General features: G+C 39.4%; 5 protein-coding genes across 5 annotated transcripts; 3 read left to right on the top strand and 2 right to left on the bottom strand.

Annotated features, from left to right (window-relative positions):
- The first annotated feature begins 83 nt into the window (after nucleotides 1-83).
- Nucleotides 84-4,106, top strand: blzf1 (basic leucine zipper nuclear factor 1). Its single transcript, XM_062423803.1, has 7 exons — nucleotides 84-149; nucleotides 421-498; nucleotides 1,836-2,284; nucleotides 2,442-2,641; nucleotides 2,913-3,041; nucleotides 3,540-3,765; nucleotides 3,919-4,106. The coding sequence occupies exons 2-7, from the start codon at nucleotides 480-482 to the stop codon at nucleotides 4,102-4,104; spliced, it is 1,209 nt and encodes a 402-aa protein (XP_062279787.1). The 5' UTR covers nucleotides 84-149; nucleotides 421-479; the 3' UTR covers nucleotides 4,105-4,106.
- Nucleotides 4,107-5,478: 1,372 nt separating this feature from the next.
- trmt10c (tRNA methyltransferase 10C, mitochondrial RNase P subunit) lies at nucleotides 5,479-7,147 on the bottom strand. Its single transcript, XM_062423790.1, has one exon. The coding sequence runs from the start codon at nucleotides 6,980-6,982 to the stop codon at nucleotides 5,486-5,488; it is 1,497 nt and encodes a 498-aa protein (XP_062279774.1). The 5' UTR covers nucleotides 6,983-7,147; the 3' UTR covers nucleotides 5,479-5,485.
- Nucleotides 7,148-7,419: 272 nt separating this feature from the next.
- txnl4b (thioredoxin-like 4B) lies at nucleotides 7,420-9,478 on the top strand. The gene is made up of 3 exons (XM_062423766.1): nucleotides 7,420-7,583; nucleotides 7,670-7,821; nucleotides 9,248-9,478. The coding sequence occupies exons 1-3, from the start codon at nucleotides 7,452-7,454 to the stop codon at nucleotides 9,411-9,413; spliced, it is 450 nt and encodes a 149-aa protein (XP_062279750.1). The 5' UTR covers nucleotides 7,420-7,451; the 3' UTR covers nucleotides 9,414-9,478.
- A 665-nt stretch (nucleotides 9,479-10,143) lies between these two features.
- LOC133984419 (tyrosinase-like) lies at nucleotides 10,144-13,073 on the bottom strand. Its single transcript, XM_062423742.1, has 7 exons — nucleotides 12,226-13,073; nucleotides 11,914-12,124; nucleotides 11,591-11,732; nucleotides 11,215-11,432; nucleotides 10,997-11,107; nucleotides 10,827-10,876; nucleotides 10,144-10,701 (listed from the first exon to the last, which is right to left on the bottom strand). Exons 1-7 carry the CDS (start codon nucleotides 13,000-13,002, stop codon nucleotides 10,516-10,518), a joined length of 1,695 nt encoding a protein of 564 aa, XP_062279726.1. The 5' UTR covers nucleotides 13,003-13,073; the 3' UTR covers nucleotides 10,144-10,515.
- Nucleotides 13,074-14,849: 1,776 nt separating this feature from the next.
- On the top strand, nucleotides 14,850-18,249 carry mrpl16 (mitochondrial ribosomal protein L16). Its single transcript, XM_062423754.1, has 5 exons — nucleotides 14,850-15,064; nucleotides 16,130-16,201; nucleotides 16,380-16,528; nucleotides 17,010-17,303; nucleotides 17,652-18,249. The coding sequence occupies exons 1-5, from the start codon at nucleotides 14,995-14,997 to the stop codon at nucleotides 17,841-17,843; spliced, it is 777 nt and encodes a 258-aa protein (XP_062279738.1). The 5' UTR covers nucleotides 14,850-14,994; the 3' UTR covers nucleotides 17,844-18,249.
- Nucleotides 18,250-19,198: the final 949 nt, after the last annotated feature.

Below are 19,198 nucleotides of genomic sequence, written 5' to 3'. Positions count from 1 at the left end.
CGGGATTTATATGACCGGAAGTTTTGCCTGACAGAAGTTGCTCAGGGAATAATTAGTCCTAAGTGTCTCCATTAAGACGCCAACTGTGTCCGGTATCAGAATAAACAGCTTGGGAAACAGCGACAGGAGGAAAGTGTCATTGTTAGACGGTATGTTTCTTAATATTTCATGTGAATCTCCTCATTTTATTCTAAATGCAGCCACTGAAAAATGTCTCTCTGCTTCCAACATAGCTTGAGTTTACTGTGATTTACAGTCCGGCAGATAAAGTTAGCAAACAGCTATCGTTCACGCTTATCTAGCTTATTATCAGCACCTCAGCTGTGGACCTTTGACTTGCGGCCCTCTTTTATCTTTGTCGTAAACACTGAATAATAACAACATGTGTTAACGTATTTGTTCTTATTAAATGTGTCCCAGGAGGAGCAGCCACCCGGGTTTCACCTAATCTAGATCCTTCTTCCTCCTGTGTTTCCACCATGGCTGCTACTGTGAGAGGTGAGTTGTCAGCTGGTTAGATTAAACCTGTTTACTTATTACAAACTGTTATTTACATTTCTGTCAATCGCAGCACCATTCACCTCTTTTCTTTAAGACTCTTCATTCTGGTTATATTAAATCGATATAATCTGTAGATATCTAATGGTTACATCATGTGATTGTTGTGTATATTGTCTGAAAAATATAATTGTACAATAAGGAGACAGCATACACACATCGTGACATCAGCTCATCTCAACAAGAACAAACTTATTATAGTCTCTGAAGGAACAAAGAAATGATCTGTGACTGGTCAAACATGTCAACCTAAATGACTACAACCAGTGTCAAATAGTCACAAAGAAATACCTTATTAACACAGGTCAGGAACCTGATGACCACCAGACCCCTTAATATAGTCAATGAGATCATTCCTCAGGACGCAAACACTTAGAGGGACAAGGCAGCGGTCATACATCCACTCATAACTTGTATCTTATCTTGACATGGATCAAGGCAAAGAACTAGCAATGAACTTCTTAACAATAGCAAAGAGCAGACACAGTTATGAGGCCAAAACAAAATGATTAACACACTTGTTGCTTCTTTACTTTTACACGATCAGTTCATAAGGGATTTTAGTGTGGTTTTTTCGTTTTCTTTTTATTTTATTTTTCCACATTCTTTATATGCTTTGATGGAAAGTGCATGTTTTATTAAATAGTGGTGCCATGTGGGATGGACCAAATGTTGGCCATTACACAGAAAAACAAAACTAATAAAGTTATTTCTATTGTTATTATTTATTTTGCATAAAAACAGGGAGCTCATGTTTCTCGTTCAGCTTGCATAGTTTGGTCCAGATCCACAATTCATACAACACAAGACATCTCAAGTTATTTTACCTTCAGATTTGTATCTGCTGTTCAAAAATAGAAACCAAAAATAGACCTTTGCCTGAATAAAATCCAATCTTAGTCTGGTAACAATCCCAGCGTTCACTACTTGACAATCTTCAATAAAATCATGTTTGGGTCCCAAAAATTAAAAGTTCATGCCGGATTGCAGTAGCTGTAAGTGTTGAATATTTAAGCCTTTGGTCATGATGAGGAAAGTTTTGTTGCACAATGAAAAGTTGCCGAGGTGCAGTTAGGGACACATCAGCATTCACACAATGCCACACGTCACTTGCTGCCATCTACTTTATGTAACTGGATCCCATTGTATCTTCAATATGTTATTTATAAATGTGCACACCTGCATTTAGACAGCTGTCCAATTATGATGTGATGACATAGGATACATATTAATGCAAAGTGTGACTGTGGCATAAAACCCTTGTTTGCTTCTTCCAGGTTATGCCCATGTGCTCGTCCGGGGCGCTGGTGATGGCATGGAAACTGAAAAACCGCCAGCCGTCACGGAGGTAACCACAGACATACTGCCAAGAGGTCCGTCTCCAGTTCCCCTCTTGAAGGTGGCAAGCCCCAAACACAGCCCAAAATCTACCCATCCTCCTCCCCCCGTGACACCCCAGCCTCTTGGGGTTCTCCACCTGGGCAAAGTGAGTCGAGAGGCCTGCACAGAGGTCGAGGCCATGAGGATCGTAGTCCCGCGTTCTGCTATAAGTCGAAGCAAACGTGCGGGACCTACTGAGGGGAAAGGAGAGGCTGAGGAGCAAGGCTCTCCCCCGCTGCCTCTTGTGGAGGGCTGGAGAGGAGAGCTGGAGAAGCTGCAGAACTCTGAACGTAGGCTGCTGCAGGACAAAGAGGGCCTTTCCAACCAGCTCCGTGTGCAGACAGAAGTAAGGCCCTGATGAGACCGATACACAGTTAGACATTAAACATGCTGGTAGGCTGTGCACCATCAGGTTTATTTTTAGTGAGGCGGTGCTTTTGAGTTCTTATAAATTCAACACTTAATTTCCTCATATCTTAATCTTTATTCTTTCTGTGTGGCAGGTGAACCGCGAGCTAAAGAAACTGCTGGTGGCGTCTGTGGGTGATGACCTGCAGTACCATTTTGAGCGTCTGGCACGGGAGAAGAACCAGCTGATTCTGGAGAATGAAGCTTTGGGTCGGTGTCTGGCACACACCGCAGAGCAGCTGGAGCGCATGAGCATCCAGTGTGACGTTTGGAGGAGCAAATTCCTGGCCAGCAAGTACGAAAACAGACATGAGTGTATTATCATGTGTGATAATAAGGCATTTTTAGAGATGGAATCATAGAGAAAAGGATGGGACGGTGTCATCGCATCATCGCTTTTTATAAGAAGATTAGTTTGGGCATGCGTCTGTGAAAGACACTCTAGCGGTGCTGGGGGAAGACAAATAACATATAAGATTATTCTTGTACATGGAGATATAAGGAAAGACATAATTACTGTTATTATGTTCAATGCTGAATGTACACATGTATCAATGTCTCCTCAGAGTCATGGCAGAGGAGCTGACCAATGCCAGAGCAGCTCTGCAGCGCCAGACAAGAGAGGCACAAGGAGCAATTCAGGATCTGCTGTTGGAGAGAGAAGAGTTCTCAAGGGACATGGTGCTCACCCACAGGTAACATACACACTGTAGCATAACCACAGATCTATAATCTCTAAATCAACTAATATATTATGACAACTGACTTAAAAATAACAAATTGTGGCAGAGAAAGGACAGGAGATACAGTACGTAGTTCGAAATCTCAAACAGCCGTCGGAATTGAAAAATTAAGTTTCTCCTTTTTAAGTTAAGTTTGACGTGATAGGGATTTTTGTATTGACAGTTTTTCATAATTCATACTATCACTTTGATGCTGAACATATGTTTGGGGGGTTTCTGACTGATTTTATTATTATTATTTTATGTGTTTTGACACTGTATCTGCAAAAATAAGGGTTCATCAGTTGGCAAAATCAAGTCAGTATCTTCCAAAGTTAGTCTATTTAGTATGACATTTCTGCATAGTGGAAGGATACTTTCTGTTAGGTATGTGTTTGTTGTTTTTTACTGGCTTATGTTGTCTGCAACATGCTGTTGACATAGTGTGCTTACTTACTTTTCTGTCGTCAGATCTCTGGAGCAGCTCCTGGTGTCTTTGCAGTGGGGCAGACAGCAGACATACTACCCCAGCGCACAGCCCCTCAGTACAGGAGAGCTGGCAGCAGCCAATCACAAGTTAGCAGACGCCATCAACTCCCACCTGTTGGGCGACACCAGCAGCAGTGTGGCAAAAAGCAGCAGCAGTGCGACACCTGAGCAGCTATGCAGCACACCAGCAGAGAAGATGGCTGAGAAGGTACAAAATCAGCTTTTAAGCTTCTCTGTTTATTCATACAAATCTTCAAGTTTTTTTTGGCATATATCCCTTCAATTTTCTACCATTTTCACTTTCTAATGTTTGTCATAAAATCCAAAGTTTCACAAATGTGTCAACTGTGCTCTGTTGTAGGTGCTGAAGATTTTAGATCCAATTTCCTGTTCAGAAAACAAGGCAGAGCCTCCACTCAGTGACTCGCCCGCCTCAAATTTTCTGGGCAATAAGAAGAGCATCGGCAGGTTTCACCCATACACCCGCTATGAGAACATCACCTTTAACTGCTGTGAGCGCTGCACTGGAGACATCCTGGTGCTGTAGATGTCAAAGAGCAGCAGTACATATCTATCTGAGACCAGCACACAGAGCTCACTTGACACAATGACTGAGTGTGAAGAGGAGATCACTATAGAGCATATTGCTGCCCTGTGTTGAGTGACTTTGTGAATTAGCAGCAAAAATCAGTTGTTCTTGGACATTTTTCATACCAGTCTGAGTCTGTTGCTACCCTCTTTTGTACATAGCAGCCCTAATAATTGGATTTTCCACTATTTCTGATGAGGATGATTTTAAAATCTGTGTTATCGGCTGTTTATTCTTTTTAACTTGAATTTGTTTGTTCAGGAATCCTGATCAGATAGTGACGAAAGAAAAATGCATTTCAGAGCCATTGTAGCCTTGTTTAAACAACAAAGAGCTATTTATTGTTGGGTTGTGAGACTAAGAGAAGTAAGTGTTACATGCTTATTCAGACTTGAACATTAGGGTCATGTGTTTTATTTATATACTCTTATATCCATAATGGTTTATAATGCATCAATGGTACTGGTGAGGCTGAGACCTGGTGTTATTGTAAAGCCCTCTAAACATTAAACAGCAGATAGCGAGCTGAGCACAGTCACACAAACACTGTGATTAAAATTATAAAAAAAATTGAGTGTACTTTACATTTCAGAGGTTTCCCTGCTTGGTATAATGGTGCTATCATTATACTGTATTTTTGTGAATTGTATCCTGAAAAAACAATGTGCATTCAGTATTTTGGAGGTGATGTAATGGTGCAATGGTAGACAGTAACGGTTCTGCAGTTTGGCACCTGTGTTCAGAGAAAGTGCAGATATTGTGAAATACCCACAGACACAAGAAAATGACTTTTGTTGTGTTTAAAAAAAAACCAAATACAACACATTTCTAAATGTTTGTAAGAGGATTTATTGTTTTCATGAATTATGTCATTAATTTGGATGATGGGTACTTTTTTTATTATTTAAAAAATATAATGGCTTGTTTTTTTCACTATTGTGAAATGACTTAATATATTGCACATGTCCTTTGCATTTTTCTAAACCAAGCTGTAGAATATTTTGGTTGATTTCATTTCTGTATAGAAAACTGTGCTCTTTCTCTGTGGTGGTGACATTATACTTTACAGTGAAAGCACACAAGAATATTTATACATCTTTTGCAATATTGTTTCTCATGTCAGACCAAAATAAAGACCAAAGTAGTTTCTACTTTTTCGAAATGTCTTGTTCTTGTCTTGATTAAAACATTGCACTGGACCTTGATACTTAAAAAAATAATTATTAAGCAGCTATGACAACCTATTGCAATATTTTATTAAGCATTTGTTACAGTTTGACATTTCCTCAGACAGTATAAACAGATGTGTCTTTATTAACCAGTTACTGACAATGTTAATTCATTCATTATCCCACCACGTCTTGCCTCTACCTGCACTGTTTCTTCCCTCCATGTTATTCTTAAATGATGTCCGTACTCTGGTTGCAGCTGATCTATTTTCATTGTTATTGGACAGTCCAGACACTCTGTCTCTACCAGTGAACCCAGAGTCTTTATGGTTCCCACTTTTAAACATCCTTTCACTCTTTCTTTCTCCAGATCTTAACGACCTGTCACCATCCTCTCTTGGTCCATGACTTGTGACTCTGTTGTTGCTCATTTCTCTCTGCGCCCGCTGTGGGTAGAAGCCCTCATGCTTCCTGGTAGGCACAAACTTCAACGCCTCCTCCCATTTCCCCGTCTCCTTCATAGTTAACATAATGCGTATCATCTGGTCCAGAGTCAGATTTTTGGCTCCACATCCCCAGTGGAGAAACTCATCCAGCGGTAAACGGGCCGTGGCCAGCTTCAGGCGCTTGGCATTCGCCAGTGACAAGCCTGTCTGGATCGACCGGTCTACAATAGATCCAATGATGTAGACCTTGGAGTGGTCGAAGGTGCGGAGGACATTAGGGGAGTCAGCAGTGAGGTATACGAGTTGTTCACGGGGAAACAAATCGAAATGCTGGCGTTCAGTGGAGGTGATGAGCAGACGGTCCCAGGTCTCTGCACCATACCTTTTGAGGAGCTCCTTCTTGTAGGCCCCGTCTGGCTGCAGGTTGCACAAGTGCAGATGGTACGGCTCAGTGGCACGCCGGTTCATCCCTTCCACCTCCATCAGCTGGGACACAGTGTTTTCTACCTCCTGCCTGGACATGCTGGAATCATAGCTCATGTCAAACACCAGCGGCTGACCGAACACCATGGCCTGGGCGCTCTTCCAGGCCAGGACCCGGTCCAGGCTCCGGTTCCAAAACTGGAGGAGGAATGTGCTTTTCAGCTCTTGTCCTCCCTGATCATCCCCTTCCTCTGCATCATCTTTTTTCAGCCTCTCCTCCTTCTCTGCTTTCTTCTTCTCCTGCTTCTCCTTACGGAACCTTTTATGACCTTCCCTGAGGGCCAGGTACTTCAGGTACTTCTTCCTGGAGGACTTGGTGGTGAGCTTTGCCACCGTCTCAACCTCCTCATCAGTCATCTCCTGAGGTACAAGCTTCCCAGCTTGACGCCACATCACAACCAGTTCCCGGGTCGCCTCCAGAGTAGAGCTTTCCTTTAAATCATTTCCTGCCTCATCCTCTTCCTCAATATCTTGTTGTTTCTCATCTGATGCAGCTTGAGACCTCATCACAGACTTCCATTTGTCCAAATCTAATGTCTCTCTTCCCCCTGGCTGCTCTGCTTGAGGCTGGAGGGCATCTTTCCACACAGAGCTCCCAGTGTTGAAGTGGCGAGACAGGATGTTTGCACTGCTGGCTGGAAGAAAACCGACAACCTGCCTCTTGTTGACGCAGGATGCCACAACATGACTGCATTTGTAGAGTTCATGAAAACCTCGGCTTGTAAAGAGTCGCAACATCTTGATAAAAGCTAAACTGTAAGGACTGCGGACGTATCAAAGAGTGTTTGAGGATTTAAACGCCGTTTTGTTTCGTTTCCATTGTTATAATAGTGTGAATAATAGCTGCACCCCTGTCAAATGTCCAAACAAGTAGTCCTGAAGTGTGTCTTCCTTGTTTGTGCATCCACGCTGCTCACATACTGAGGAAAGGTCACGTTGTTGCTCGGTGTCACACTATAATGTGTCGTAGTAAAATGTCGAAACATGTCTGGTGTTAAATGTTCAGCCGGTTAACCATGACAAAATGTTTAAACAATGTTATACTATGACTTTCATTATATATGAAGCGTCGATATAATGTGTTATAATAATGTATTTACTATATAATGATTTGTTTCCAGGCGGATGTTTTATAGCGCTGTACCGCAGTAATGACTTCCTCTTGAAGTGTCAACAGAAGCTAGTTGTCTTTAAAAGCTTTAAGAAAATGAGTTTGTTTTTGCCCAAATTAACGTGCAAAAAAGACATAGATGAAGTGATTAAAGGCGTAGCAGAAAAAGTGGTAGTTTTGAGGTTTGGAAGAGACGAAGACTCAGTTTGCCTACAGCTGGATGAGATTGTAAGCAGACTGTGACTTAAGCTGCTGTCTAAACGTCGCTCTGTTGTCAATAAATCAACGTTTCTCTCCCTTTTTCCCCCCTCTAGCTGTCAAAAACTGCCCACGACTTGAGCAACATGGCCTCGATCTACATCGTGGATGTGGATAAAGCTCCCATCTACACCCGATACTTTGACATCAGTTACATCCCCTCCACTGTCTTCTTCTTCAATGGGCAGCACATGAAGGTGGACTATGGGTGAGTTTATTATTGGTCCTGTTTGTCAGCTGTGATCTACAGATATACACTTAACTGAGTTATTTTTATCTCACATTATTAACCTTTATTTTATCTCGAAAGACCATTGATCAATTACAATGGTGTCGAGAAACAACAGCAACAATATTAGGTACAATAAGATAAAGTAATAAAAGAAAATATTTGGAAAGATAAAAGAAAATAAAACAATGAATACATACAAGTAAACAGAAAAGATTACAGTAAAGGTAAAAACATTACAATCAATTAAAACCAGGTCTGGGATAAGACTTTTGAACAGCTGTAGTGGTGGTAAAAAAAAATCAAATTTTAAGGCCTTTTGCAGTGTAAGTGTAAGAAGTAAGGTGGATTATAAGAGAATGGTATTTTTACTATTTCAGTTCTGACTAATGGTGTATAGAGCAACAACCTATTCTGTGATTGAGTACCAATATAATGTGACTTCAGGATTAAACATGATCAAATACAGGATGGCAGTAACTGTAACAAAGGTTTATATATGAATAAAAACCAATGTTGATCTCTCCTCACCACCAGGGATGGCCAGCCAACTACAGTGGTGGGTACTGTAGGGATAGTTGGTTTTAACCTTCAGGCTGAGTGGTACACTCGTACACTAGCTGCTCTTCCATAAATGACATCCCCATAATCCCAACACCATAATAATAATTTATCATATTTGAAAATAACTCTCAGTTGCAGCCCTTAAAGCAGCAAATATTCACATTTGAAAACTTGTTGAAATAACTTACGACTAACTGACCATCAGAATAGTTTCTTATTCATTTGATCCATTTATCGACTATTTGTTTCAGCTTTATGTCAAAGTCACAGTTGAGACAATCATCCTCTATGTGATAGAGCCGATATCATCGGCCGATATCGGCCTATCACAGATCTATCGGTATCGGCATATATGTTGTCAGATATGGGCTGATTTTTTTTTTAAGTTATATTGGCAGGATTTTACATATATTTGGTCCTTTTTCTTAATTCAAGTTTAATTTATAGGTACATATGTTGTTTTTTTGCTGTATGTGTTTTATTATTTATAAGAATTTATAATTATTAAATTCCCAGTGAAGTTTACCGTTTCAGTAGAATTATAAAATAAAGTTTTGAGTTAAACTGAAAAATATTATGCCTCCATTACATGTCTTTGTCACAAGTGTTTGATAATGACATTGCAAAAAATGTGAGTTTTATGTACATAGTCTGGGTCATAGGTATACTGTTGTTTTTGCCATACAGCATGAAACATGCAAATCAACATTTACACAGACTTACATAATACACTGCCATAGACTTTAATATTGCATTAAAAAAATGTTGGAAGAGCCTCTATGCATGGCAGAAAATTACTTGATTTGATGATAATTCAGTTTATTTTTTTCCTCTCTTTCAGATCACCAGATCACACTAAGTTTGTCGGCAGCTTCAAAACCAAACAGGACTTCATGGATCTGATTGAAGTCATATACAGGGGAGCCATGCGGGGGAAAATGATTGTCCGGAGTCCCATAGATCCCCAAAATATTCCCAAATATGATCTTCTTTATCATGGAATTTAGCATGAGCAACTCCGCCATTTGACTGTTGATCTTTTATAGCTTCAGATTTATTTTCAGCCACTAAGCAACTGTCAGAAGTTTTTACATTGCAGCTTGTCAGAAACCAGAAATAAAGTGTTTTCAGATAGACTTTAATAAATATGTACATATAGACAATACAGAACAGTTCATTGCCCTTCGTGCCCTCTTGCTGTGTTTGAAGATTGTGTGTACACAAGAGCGCTGTTTACTCAACCTTCTAGGGAATGCTTTTAGTGTCACGTCGCAGAGTTAACAGGTTCAGGAAAGACTGAACTAAATGCAAATTTTATACTAAAACTTTGTGAAGATATGACAGATACACAAAATGTAATGAACTTTGTAAAACTTTGTTATAGTTTGGGTTGTCAAATTTATTAACACATTTTGTCTCATAATTTTTCTCATTAGTTTATGTTTGATAGACATGCTATGAGTTTTGATAACTGAGTATAACAACTTTATTTTAGTGTTTTGGGAATTTCTTTCTTGTGAAAATGTTGAGTGTCTTTGTGATGTTTCCCATGGAAAACAGTTGTATATCAGCAGAGAGATACAATGAATTCATGCAAAATACACATTGTGTTGTTACAATAAACTTTTATATTTTATCTTGCACTAGTTTCTCATCATTTTTACTTTTAATGGGCATTTGCACATTCTACATTTATCAGGCCATGTCTGGATTGTATTTACAATTATTATCTTGCCTTGTCACAAAAACATGAAGTGAAATGTATTTCAATAAAATTCACAGCTAAATTCGTGAAGGTAGACTCAACACTCTTAATATAACTTAATTTTGTCCAATAGCACCACAAACTACATCCAAATTGACCATGAAGCTTAATCAACATTTTTTTTTAAATATCAAAGAGGTAGGGTTTATTGCAGGGCTGTGGTATTAGACTGCATCAGTTATAGCATCAATAATAAGTAAAATAAATCAGTAGATGCGATTAAATAACACAGAGCCCAGTCAAATCTGTGTCTACGCTGAAATAAATTATCTTGCATTTTTTGGTGGTCTATATTTAAGATTCTCATGCACTCCTCAGCTGATTCATTCTCCACCTTTCTGAGTTTAAAGGTGTACTTCCACTGTTGCATCCACACTCTTTTCTCTCTCTTCATTTGGAGATTGGATTGTTGCGTCTCGTGAAATGTTCTCACAAGATGTGATGTCAGCTGGTAATGATGGTGAGTTGTCAGTGTGCTTGTTTCTCTCTGTCATCCAGGCAGCATACAGAGAGTTGACCCTGTAATCAACCTGTATTGAAAAGACAAAGATGTGAGAGTAAGTTAGGGCTAATATACTTCTCCATGTGTTTAATGTCCACTTCAGCTCTGTGAATAAGCAAAAATAGGAATAATGTTAAAAGAGTGAAGGCTCACCGCTGACTGCTTCTCCTCTGTCTCTGTGTTTCGCCTTCGCCTTATTTTGTCTAAATAGAAACAATGTAAGAGGCCAAAATTAATCTATCTTTAATAGATATAGTATTTACAGCAAAAGCTCTCTCAAAAGACTTTAAATCCTTTATTTTGCCATTCATAACAACTCTTACCTTTGTATTTAATTGCAACTCCCAAACCAATAAAGACCATCACAGTTGCAAACACACCCAGAACAGGCCACTGCCACTGGACCCCGCTGGTTGTAGATTTCTCTAAAACCCCTGAAAAATAAGGGACACATTGTTCATATATAGCATTCCTTCAGCTAAAAAATATATTATAATGAGAAATTAACTGTTCTAACATGAGTTTTTACAATAATTTCTACCTGCAGCCTTTCTAATGCTGTTCCCGGCTGCAGCGCGACGGAGGAGGTGTTCCACGTATCTATAACCCAGGCTCTGTGTGTCCATGCCCAAGTAATAGTTGTTGGTCCGGAGGGGGAAGAAGGGAGCCATGTAGGCCCGCGCTCTCTGGGATGGATGGACCAGGTCACTATCTGGGTACATCGTGTCACTGTGGTTGAGCAACCACCTCTCGAAAAGCCTGATGACAGATGACACAGCACAAATAATTTAGAAGCCAAGTTGTTTGCAGTCAACTTTAAACAAATGCACACTTAGGTCACCTTAAATTCTTTCATTTCAAAGATGGATGGTTTTTTTTATTAAGAATGAATAAATAGCAATAGATGCATGACCTACTTGTCAATGAAGCTGTGATGCAGCATGAATATGGGGTCGTTGGCTGCAGTAGGGACCAGAGACATTGTGCCATTTAAGTATCTGTGAACCAGGTTGTGCATGGAGGCGTTCAGGTGTCGGGAGTCTTTGGGGATATCAAAACCTGGGGTGTTGTCAGGGAAACACATTTAAACAATTTTTTCAATTTTCTTGCTCCTATTTTTGTTAATTTGACTAGTTGGTTGCTGACAAGTCGACAAATTATTAAAGTTCTGTCTGCAAAGATTTGAATAAATGGTTAACTGTTAGTAATAAGAAATGAGATGATAAGCTTTTTAAGCTACCTTCTAGCTTGTTTCGGAAGCTGTTCCTAGATGTATGGTCAAATGGGGGGGTGTCAAAAACTGATGATTTCATTATTTCTTCAACATCCTCTGCAGTTGGCAGTGTTTTGTACACAGGATCCTTTCCAGGGTTACGTATCAGATGTGGAGGATCAGAAGCATTAGTGTGGATGCAGATTATAGCAAGACTTTCCTGAAATGGACATATGGTCTGCGGAGTAAAGGAGGACAAAATGTTTTAGAAGACAACGCACAGGGATATGTAAAAGAGTGGGAATTAATGAATGGCCATTTGAAGCTGTAACATCTCACCTTCCACTCTGAGAAAAGGGAAGCGCTGTCTATACGACCGTCTTTGCCAACTCCCCCAAGGTACTTGTTGGTGCAGATGTTGCAGTGGTTGGTTCTGGTCCAGTCCCAGTATGGGACATAGAAATCTTGCTTCCCAGTGAGCTCCCTGATCTCTCTTTCAATAAAGAGCAGAAAAACTCGATGCCAGAGGGCAAAAGCAGGGCCCTTGTGTGCAGCATTGTTTGCAGAACCAGCATAGGGTTTAGCTGAATAGTAGTGCATCCATACATACAGATCATAGACACTTGCATTTTGAAATGCGTAGTTCCCGTCCACTGTCGTGTCATTGCTTGTAAGGATCATGTATCGGCTGCTGACACTTTGTTTTGCCTTATGTAGGCTGGAGATGAAGGTGTCCCTCTCCTCATCAGTCAGATCTGTTATCTCTTTCCTGTCTACATGGTGCTTTTGCAGACATTGGGGTCCTTTCCAGCCCGGTAGGCATTGACCACAGTCAAATCCATCGTAGTTTCCCCAGCATGTACACACCGAATCATAGAAAACACGAGGCCAGTTCATTCTAAAGTCCGCTGGTTTTGGGAGGTCTCTTGCAGGATGGGGTGCACACACTCCTCTCCCTGAGCTAAACCCACAAGGAGAGCCGTTCCAGAGGGGGCAACACATCCGGGCCTGCAGAGCATCTGGTGTGGTACAGGGCCGTGGAAACTGAGCCTCCACACTTTGGGCACTCAGATATAGCAGGAGGAATGGCCAAAACCACTGGAACAACAGCAGCATGGTGGAGGAGATGGAGATCAACTTCAGCAAAAAGTCCCTATAAACCAGCAGTATGGTACAGAAAGCCCCGCTAGTCACCAACCCCGTCCTTTTAAAGGGTAAATGTCCTAAGCGACTTAAACATTGACATCTATGCTGCAATATTTGAACAGGTGGTGCGCAGGTACTTCTTTGAAATCTCTGACAGACAGACAGACAGACAGACAGACAGACAGACAGACAGACAGACAGACAGACAGACAGACAGACAGACAGACAGACAGACAGACAGACAGACAGACAGACAGACAGACAGACAGACAGACAGACAGACAGACAGACAGACAGACAGGCAGGCAGGCAGGCAGGCAGGCAGACAGGCAGACAGGCAGGGAGATGTACAATTACAGTGCTGTGTCTTACGTAAGACACAGTGTCTTACATCACTGGAAAAGGCAAAGAGGTTCATCACACACTGTTATCCTCTGATATAATCAGAGGAGTGCGTTGTATCAGCTGTGTCAATATGGCCATACTAAGTTCAGTGTCCTGTATGAGTGTGTGTGTTCTGACCTGGAAGGCCCCATGTTTGTGTATCAGAGATGAACAGCAATAGATAAGAAAGAAACAAAGAAAGAGGGGAATTCAAACATAACTTTGATTATTGAGAGTTATTGTTTACTAGTGGTGGCTGTGTTTTTCACAAGCTGGTCGCTGTATTGTCTGTGTCACAGAGGCCCATCACTGACTTGAATGACTTGACTTGACATTCATTTTTGACAGGAAACATTTTGGCCTGTCATGTCAAATTACCCAACATGTTGGTAAATTAACATCCTTTTCCTTAAAGAATGGCTAATGCCCCTCCATTTCATTCACTGTCTCATATGGACAGTTATTGGTGGTAATATGCCATTAAAGGTACCAATAATGCCAACAAAAGTAATAAAATTGCAAGCAGACTAAAAGGGGACATGCCAGAAAATGTTTTGTACGTGTTTGTTAAGCTGTAAAGAGCCAAAGTTCTGCCCCACTGCTAGGAACTTTTAGTTCAGTGTACTCCTCTGTAGTGTGTATTCTCGTGTCTTTGAAGAGCTAAGATGGGGGTTTCTATACATCTTACATGCTATAATAGTCTACTATTACTGTTCTGTAAGTAAAGGATGTGTCTGACTCAAATCAGATGATGTTTTTATAGTGCTCCTTCAACATATGGACAGAAAACCCCATGTTCAAGCTTTTGGGAAATACCACTAATAGAAACTCTAAATGGAAAGTATTGTCTGATAGGTTCGCAGTTTTTCCAGTGTTTAAACGTTTATTTGAAGCTAATATGAGGCTTCAGCTGTCTCAGTTAGTCTAATAAAGTGAATATCGCCCACAGTTACTCTTTTTAGTAAAAAAAAACCTCCCTCTTTCTGTCTCAATAGACAATGTTTCCCATTCAGCTGCACTGGACGGATTTGGAGGGTTGAAGCTTCATATTAGCTTTAAATAAACTTTTAAATGAATTTTTTGTTCTTGTCCCCATTGAAAAGTTGACTGTGTTTATTATCATTTAAGCATATGCTTAAACTAAAAATAACAAAGTAGCTAAGAAAACCTGCTTTTCACAATAAGAGTGTCCTTTTGAATTCTGTAATTTGCACAGATGATGCTTTTATTGTGAAATACAGGCAGGAAATGCTTCTTCTTCTGGCGGAACTCGAGAAACCATATTTTTTAATCCAACCCGCATTCCGTTAATACCCGCCCCTACTCTGCCTCTGATTGGCTCTGATAGAGACATCCACCAATCAAACTACCGAAGCCAACGAGAACTAACCAATCAGAGTCGGAGTAGGGCGGGCCTTCGCGGAATGCGGCGGTGAAAAAATCAGGCAGCTCCGGCGACCTTGTGTACAGCGTGGTGTTTATTAGCTGTCTAAAGGATAACCTATGTAAAATGGTCTTATACCGACCGCATAAAGTGACAGTTTGGTGCTTATAGTGCTCTTTTTCAAGGTTACCACCATGATGTCATTTATCAAGACTGCTGTCGGGGGATTGACCGGCATCTGTAGAGTCCACGGTCACCAACAAGGTAACATAACGTTAGCTAAAGTGAACGGTAGTGACGTTTAAGTCAAAACTAAGTAAACTAGCAATGAAAGATTGTCTATGTATTTATTCATTAATGTAATGGTGTAATGACAGTGCATTATTATAAACATTACTGTAAATGCGACTGGGTTAGCCAAAAATATCATTTTAACCAGTGGATGTCATTGTCGTTATATGCAAATGAAACAGTTCTGCAGCAATGGGATCAAAACAAACAATGTGTATGTTACATTACATAATTATTTTGTGAGAATTATTGTGCACGCAGCAGAATTATATAGATGCACACAGTAATGATATGGCCACAATGAAAGACATGCTAAAATGCTGATTTAGATGTAGAGGTACGAGCGACATACTGGTGACATCAAGCAAGAAGACAAGTAAATAGAGAACAGACAGACTGAAGATAGCAAGGAGTGATGAACTCTGACAAAGCTGACATCCAAAAAAAAACCCAAAAATTCTTCATGTGGAGACACACTGTACTGTGTAAATGTTTTAGGTACTTCAGATGTTTAGATTCTCATCCATAATACAGTACCACCAGAGAGGTGTCTGGTCCATCCCAAAATTACTCTGCAAAATCAAAAAGAGCTTTAACTTAATAGATAGATAAAAATGTGGAACTATTTGGAAGGATCTTCACTTTACTTTTAGTGCTTACATCTTTTGCACAGTCTAATCTGAATGTTGTAGTCTCAAACCAGGATTAAACTAAAACTAAACTAATGATAACAAGTCCTGAAGATGAAAAAGACAACATCGAGATTAACGCAGTGTAGGTTTGGTCAATACATTAACATCTTTTCAATGACTTAACTCTAAGCTCTTTGGCTTAAATATTTTGCTTATAATGCTCATTACGAAAGGTTTTATTTAATTCAAATGGGATTCTTCTCATTATTACTACAGCCTGTTAGATTTGTTCAAAGAAACTTATTCAAACTGAGCAGTGCAATACCAAAAATAACATATTATAATAGTTCTGTATTAGGCTGAATTTGGTCAAACATAATACTAACACCTGCTGTGTGTTTCACAGGTCTTCTGCACAGCCATTTGAAAATCCTAGCTGCTGGGCTGAAGACATATGAAATCCCTCCAGACTACAGAGGTAATGATTCTTCTGTGAACTCTCTTGTCATGTATATATTATGATTTTACTTTGAAGTTACATATCAAAGTGTATTCAAGTTAACCTTCATTTAAGGGGATATGTTTGCCTCATACTATATTCACTGCACTATATGTTGTTTGTGTGTGGTCCCTCACTCTTGTTTTTACCTTCAAAGATGTGGTGCTGCCAGAGAAACCCAAACTGAAGTTTATGAAAAAGGTGCCTAACTTTAAAAAGGCCAGGAAAGAGATGAAGAAGCTGCGGGATATCCAAGGCCCAGCTAAGACAGGAACTGATTTCACGACTGGAGAGTACGCTATTGTCGTGAGTACATTTATCATCCATAAATACTGTTGGTGATATCTGACATATTTTTCTTTATAGTTATGCAAAATAGATGTTTTTATTAAATTTGCAAAAATTAGTCAATTAATTGATTATTGCCAACTATTAAATTAATCGTAAACAATTTTTTTGAAAAAAAAAATCAAAATGATCTGTTTCCAGTTTCTAAAATGTGATTATTATCTGATTTCTTCAGTCCTCTGTGACAGTAAACTAAATAACTTTGGGTTGTGGACCATTGGTCAGGACAAAAAAAGACATTTGAGGTTTTACCCGGGGCTTTGGGAATGGACATTTTTACTGTTTTATAGACCAAACAACTTACAGATTAATGAAGCAAATGGTTAAAAAAATGAATCAATGATGAAGATAATTATTAGTTGCAGCCCTAGTATTAACTATTGAGTACAAAATGTTTATCATAGCATATGAAAGTAACTTCTCTTCCTCTGATGCTCAGGCTCTGGGAGGAGGCTACCTCCACTGGGGTCACATGGAGATGATGCGTCTAACCATCAACCGCAAAATGGATCCCCGGACCACATTTGCCCGCTGGCGTATCAATAGCCCATTTAAGCCAGTCACACGTAAAAGTCTGGGACACCGCATGGGTGGGGGCAAAGGAGCCATCGACCACTATGTGACACCTATCAAGTATGGTCGTCTTATCGTGGAAGTGGGAGGAAAGGTTGAGCTGGGGGAGATTCAGCACATCTTGACTGAAGTGGCAAAGAAGATGCCCTTCCCTGCCAAGGTGAGATTACAGATACTGTATATACGGGACTTTGCCCATCTTTTTGTCAATCTAATGTGTTCTGAAATTTTTAGTTAACTCGATATGATCACTTTTGTCTAAAAGTGATGACACTGTATACTTAAGGAATCAGTTCTTACAGATTAGCCAACATGTATTGAAAGTTTAGAGTGTGAATTTTCACATTCAGAAAGATATTGTGGGAATCGATGCTTTATGAACAAAACTGGATTTAATCAGACTGAATTTTGAGTTGATTTAATTAAAGTTTAAATATCTGCTCATGTAAAGTAGTGCAAGTAACCTATTAATAACCTAATAATTTCTTGTATGTTGTGTTACCTACAGGTGATGAGCAGAGAGAGCCTTGCAGTCATGCAACAGAAGCAGGCTGATATGGAGCAGAACAATCAGAATCCCTGGACCTTCAAAGAGATAGCGTGGGGCAATATGATGGGTATGAGGAGGGTCCTTAGCCCCTTTGACCTGAACAACCATGGACGCTTCAAAGGCAAATTCCACTTCCCTGGGAGGGTGTGATGGACCTGAAGGACAGAAACTAATAGCCTACTGTGTCATCCAAACATTTAGATTTTCAGGCGAATTTGTGAATCTTCTTTCCTTTTTTGTACTCAACTCTATTTTAATTTGACTTTTTGTTGAAAGGATGTTTTTTTCCTTTTGTTTACAAACCTGATCAACTTCATTATGTACTGCAGTTTCTATGGTGGTATTAATGGTGGAACAAGGATTGGAACAATATTGAATTAAAATGTCTTTTTGTCTTATCAGTAAAACCAGACTCTCAACAGATTTAATTAGTAGATTTATAACAAAAAATAGTTGATTGCATAAGTATTTACCCTATTTAAGTTGGTTAATAAGTTTAATAGTGATGATGTCCGTAATTAATAAAGTACACCTGCATTTTGAAGAACAGTGCTGATTAGACTTGCAACGATTACTTGATTTAATCAATTAGTTGGTTGTCAGAAAATTAATTGGAAACTATTTTGATGATCAAATAATTGTGTTAGTAATTTTAAAAGCAATATCACCAAATATTCAGTGATTGTAGCTTCTCAAATGTGAGAATAGGAAGTTTTTTTTAAATGATACATGATAAGATAGTGAATATCTTTGGCTATGGACTCAAACTTTTAGAAATTATAGTGGGCATTTTTCTGTATTTTCTGTCATGAAAATACGTGTTAGTTCCAACTGTAGTGCTGATTGTTAATTTCCTTGATGAAACTATATTGTGAAACAAAGAAACTTTTTTTTTTAAATCATTAAGAACATTATGTGCTTATCATGGGCAAGCCAAAAAAAACTAGTACACAACTGAGATGGGAGCTGCTGTTCCAGTAATACTTGTTACAATAACTTTTATTTAAAAGTCACATTTCACAGGCAGCAAAGCAACAATACTGTTACAATCACAAATGATTTGTATCCAGAGATGCTATGAGAGAAAATGTCCTAATTTTTGTAGTTAATAGGTATGTAGGTTTATTTTTTAGCACATTCATGTCTGTAAATCTTCCTGCACAGTTTTGACAGTAACCTGCCAACAGTATGAACAGCAGTGGAAGAAGTATTCAGATCTTTTACTAAAGTTAAGTTAAGAGTTAAGAGGTACTTTATTACCTCTATTAGAAATTGAATGTCACCTTCACACAAAGACAGCCAGCATGTGGCAAGGAAACACAGATTCCGGCAGTACAAGATAAGTGCAAGGCACCACATCAACATCAATCATACAATCTACAACATTCAGCAGTCAAGAACAATGTTAATTAAAAACATCACTGCACCAGGTATAAAGAACCAAGTAGTGTAAAAATACTCCATTACAAGTAAAAGTCCTACATGAAAAATCCTTCTTAAGTAAA

Source organism: Scomber scombrus, chromosome 1, assembly GCF_963691925.1.
Source record: "Scomber scombrus chromosome 1, fScoSco1.1, whole genome shotgun sequence".
In the NCBI taxonomy this organism is placed as follows: Eukaryota; Metazoa; Chordata; class Actinopteri; order Scombriformes; family Scombridae; genus Scomber; species Scomber scombrus.
Note: the sequence above shows the minus strand (reverse complement) of the source record. Positions and strands in the feature narration are given on the sequence as shown.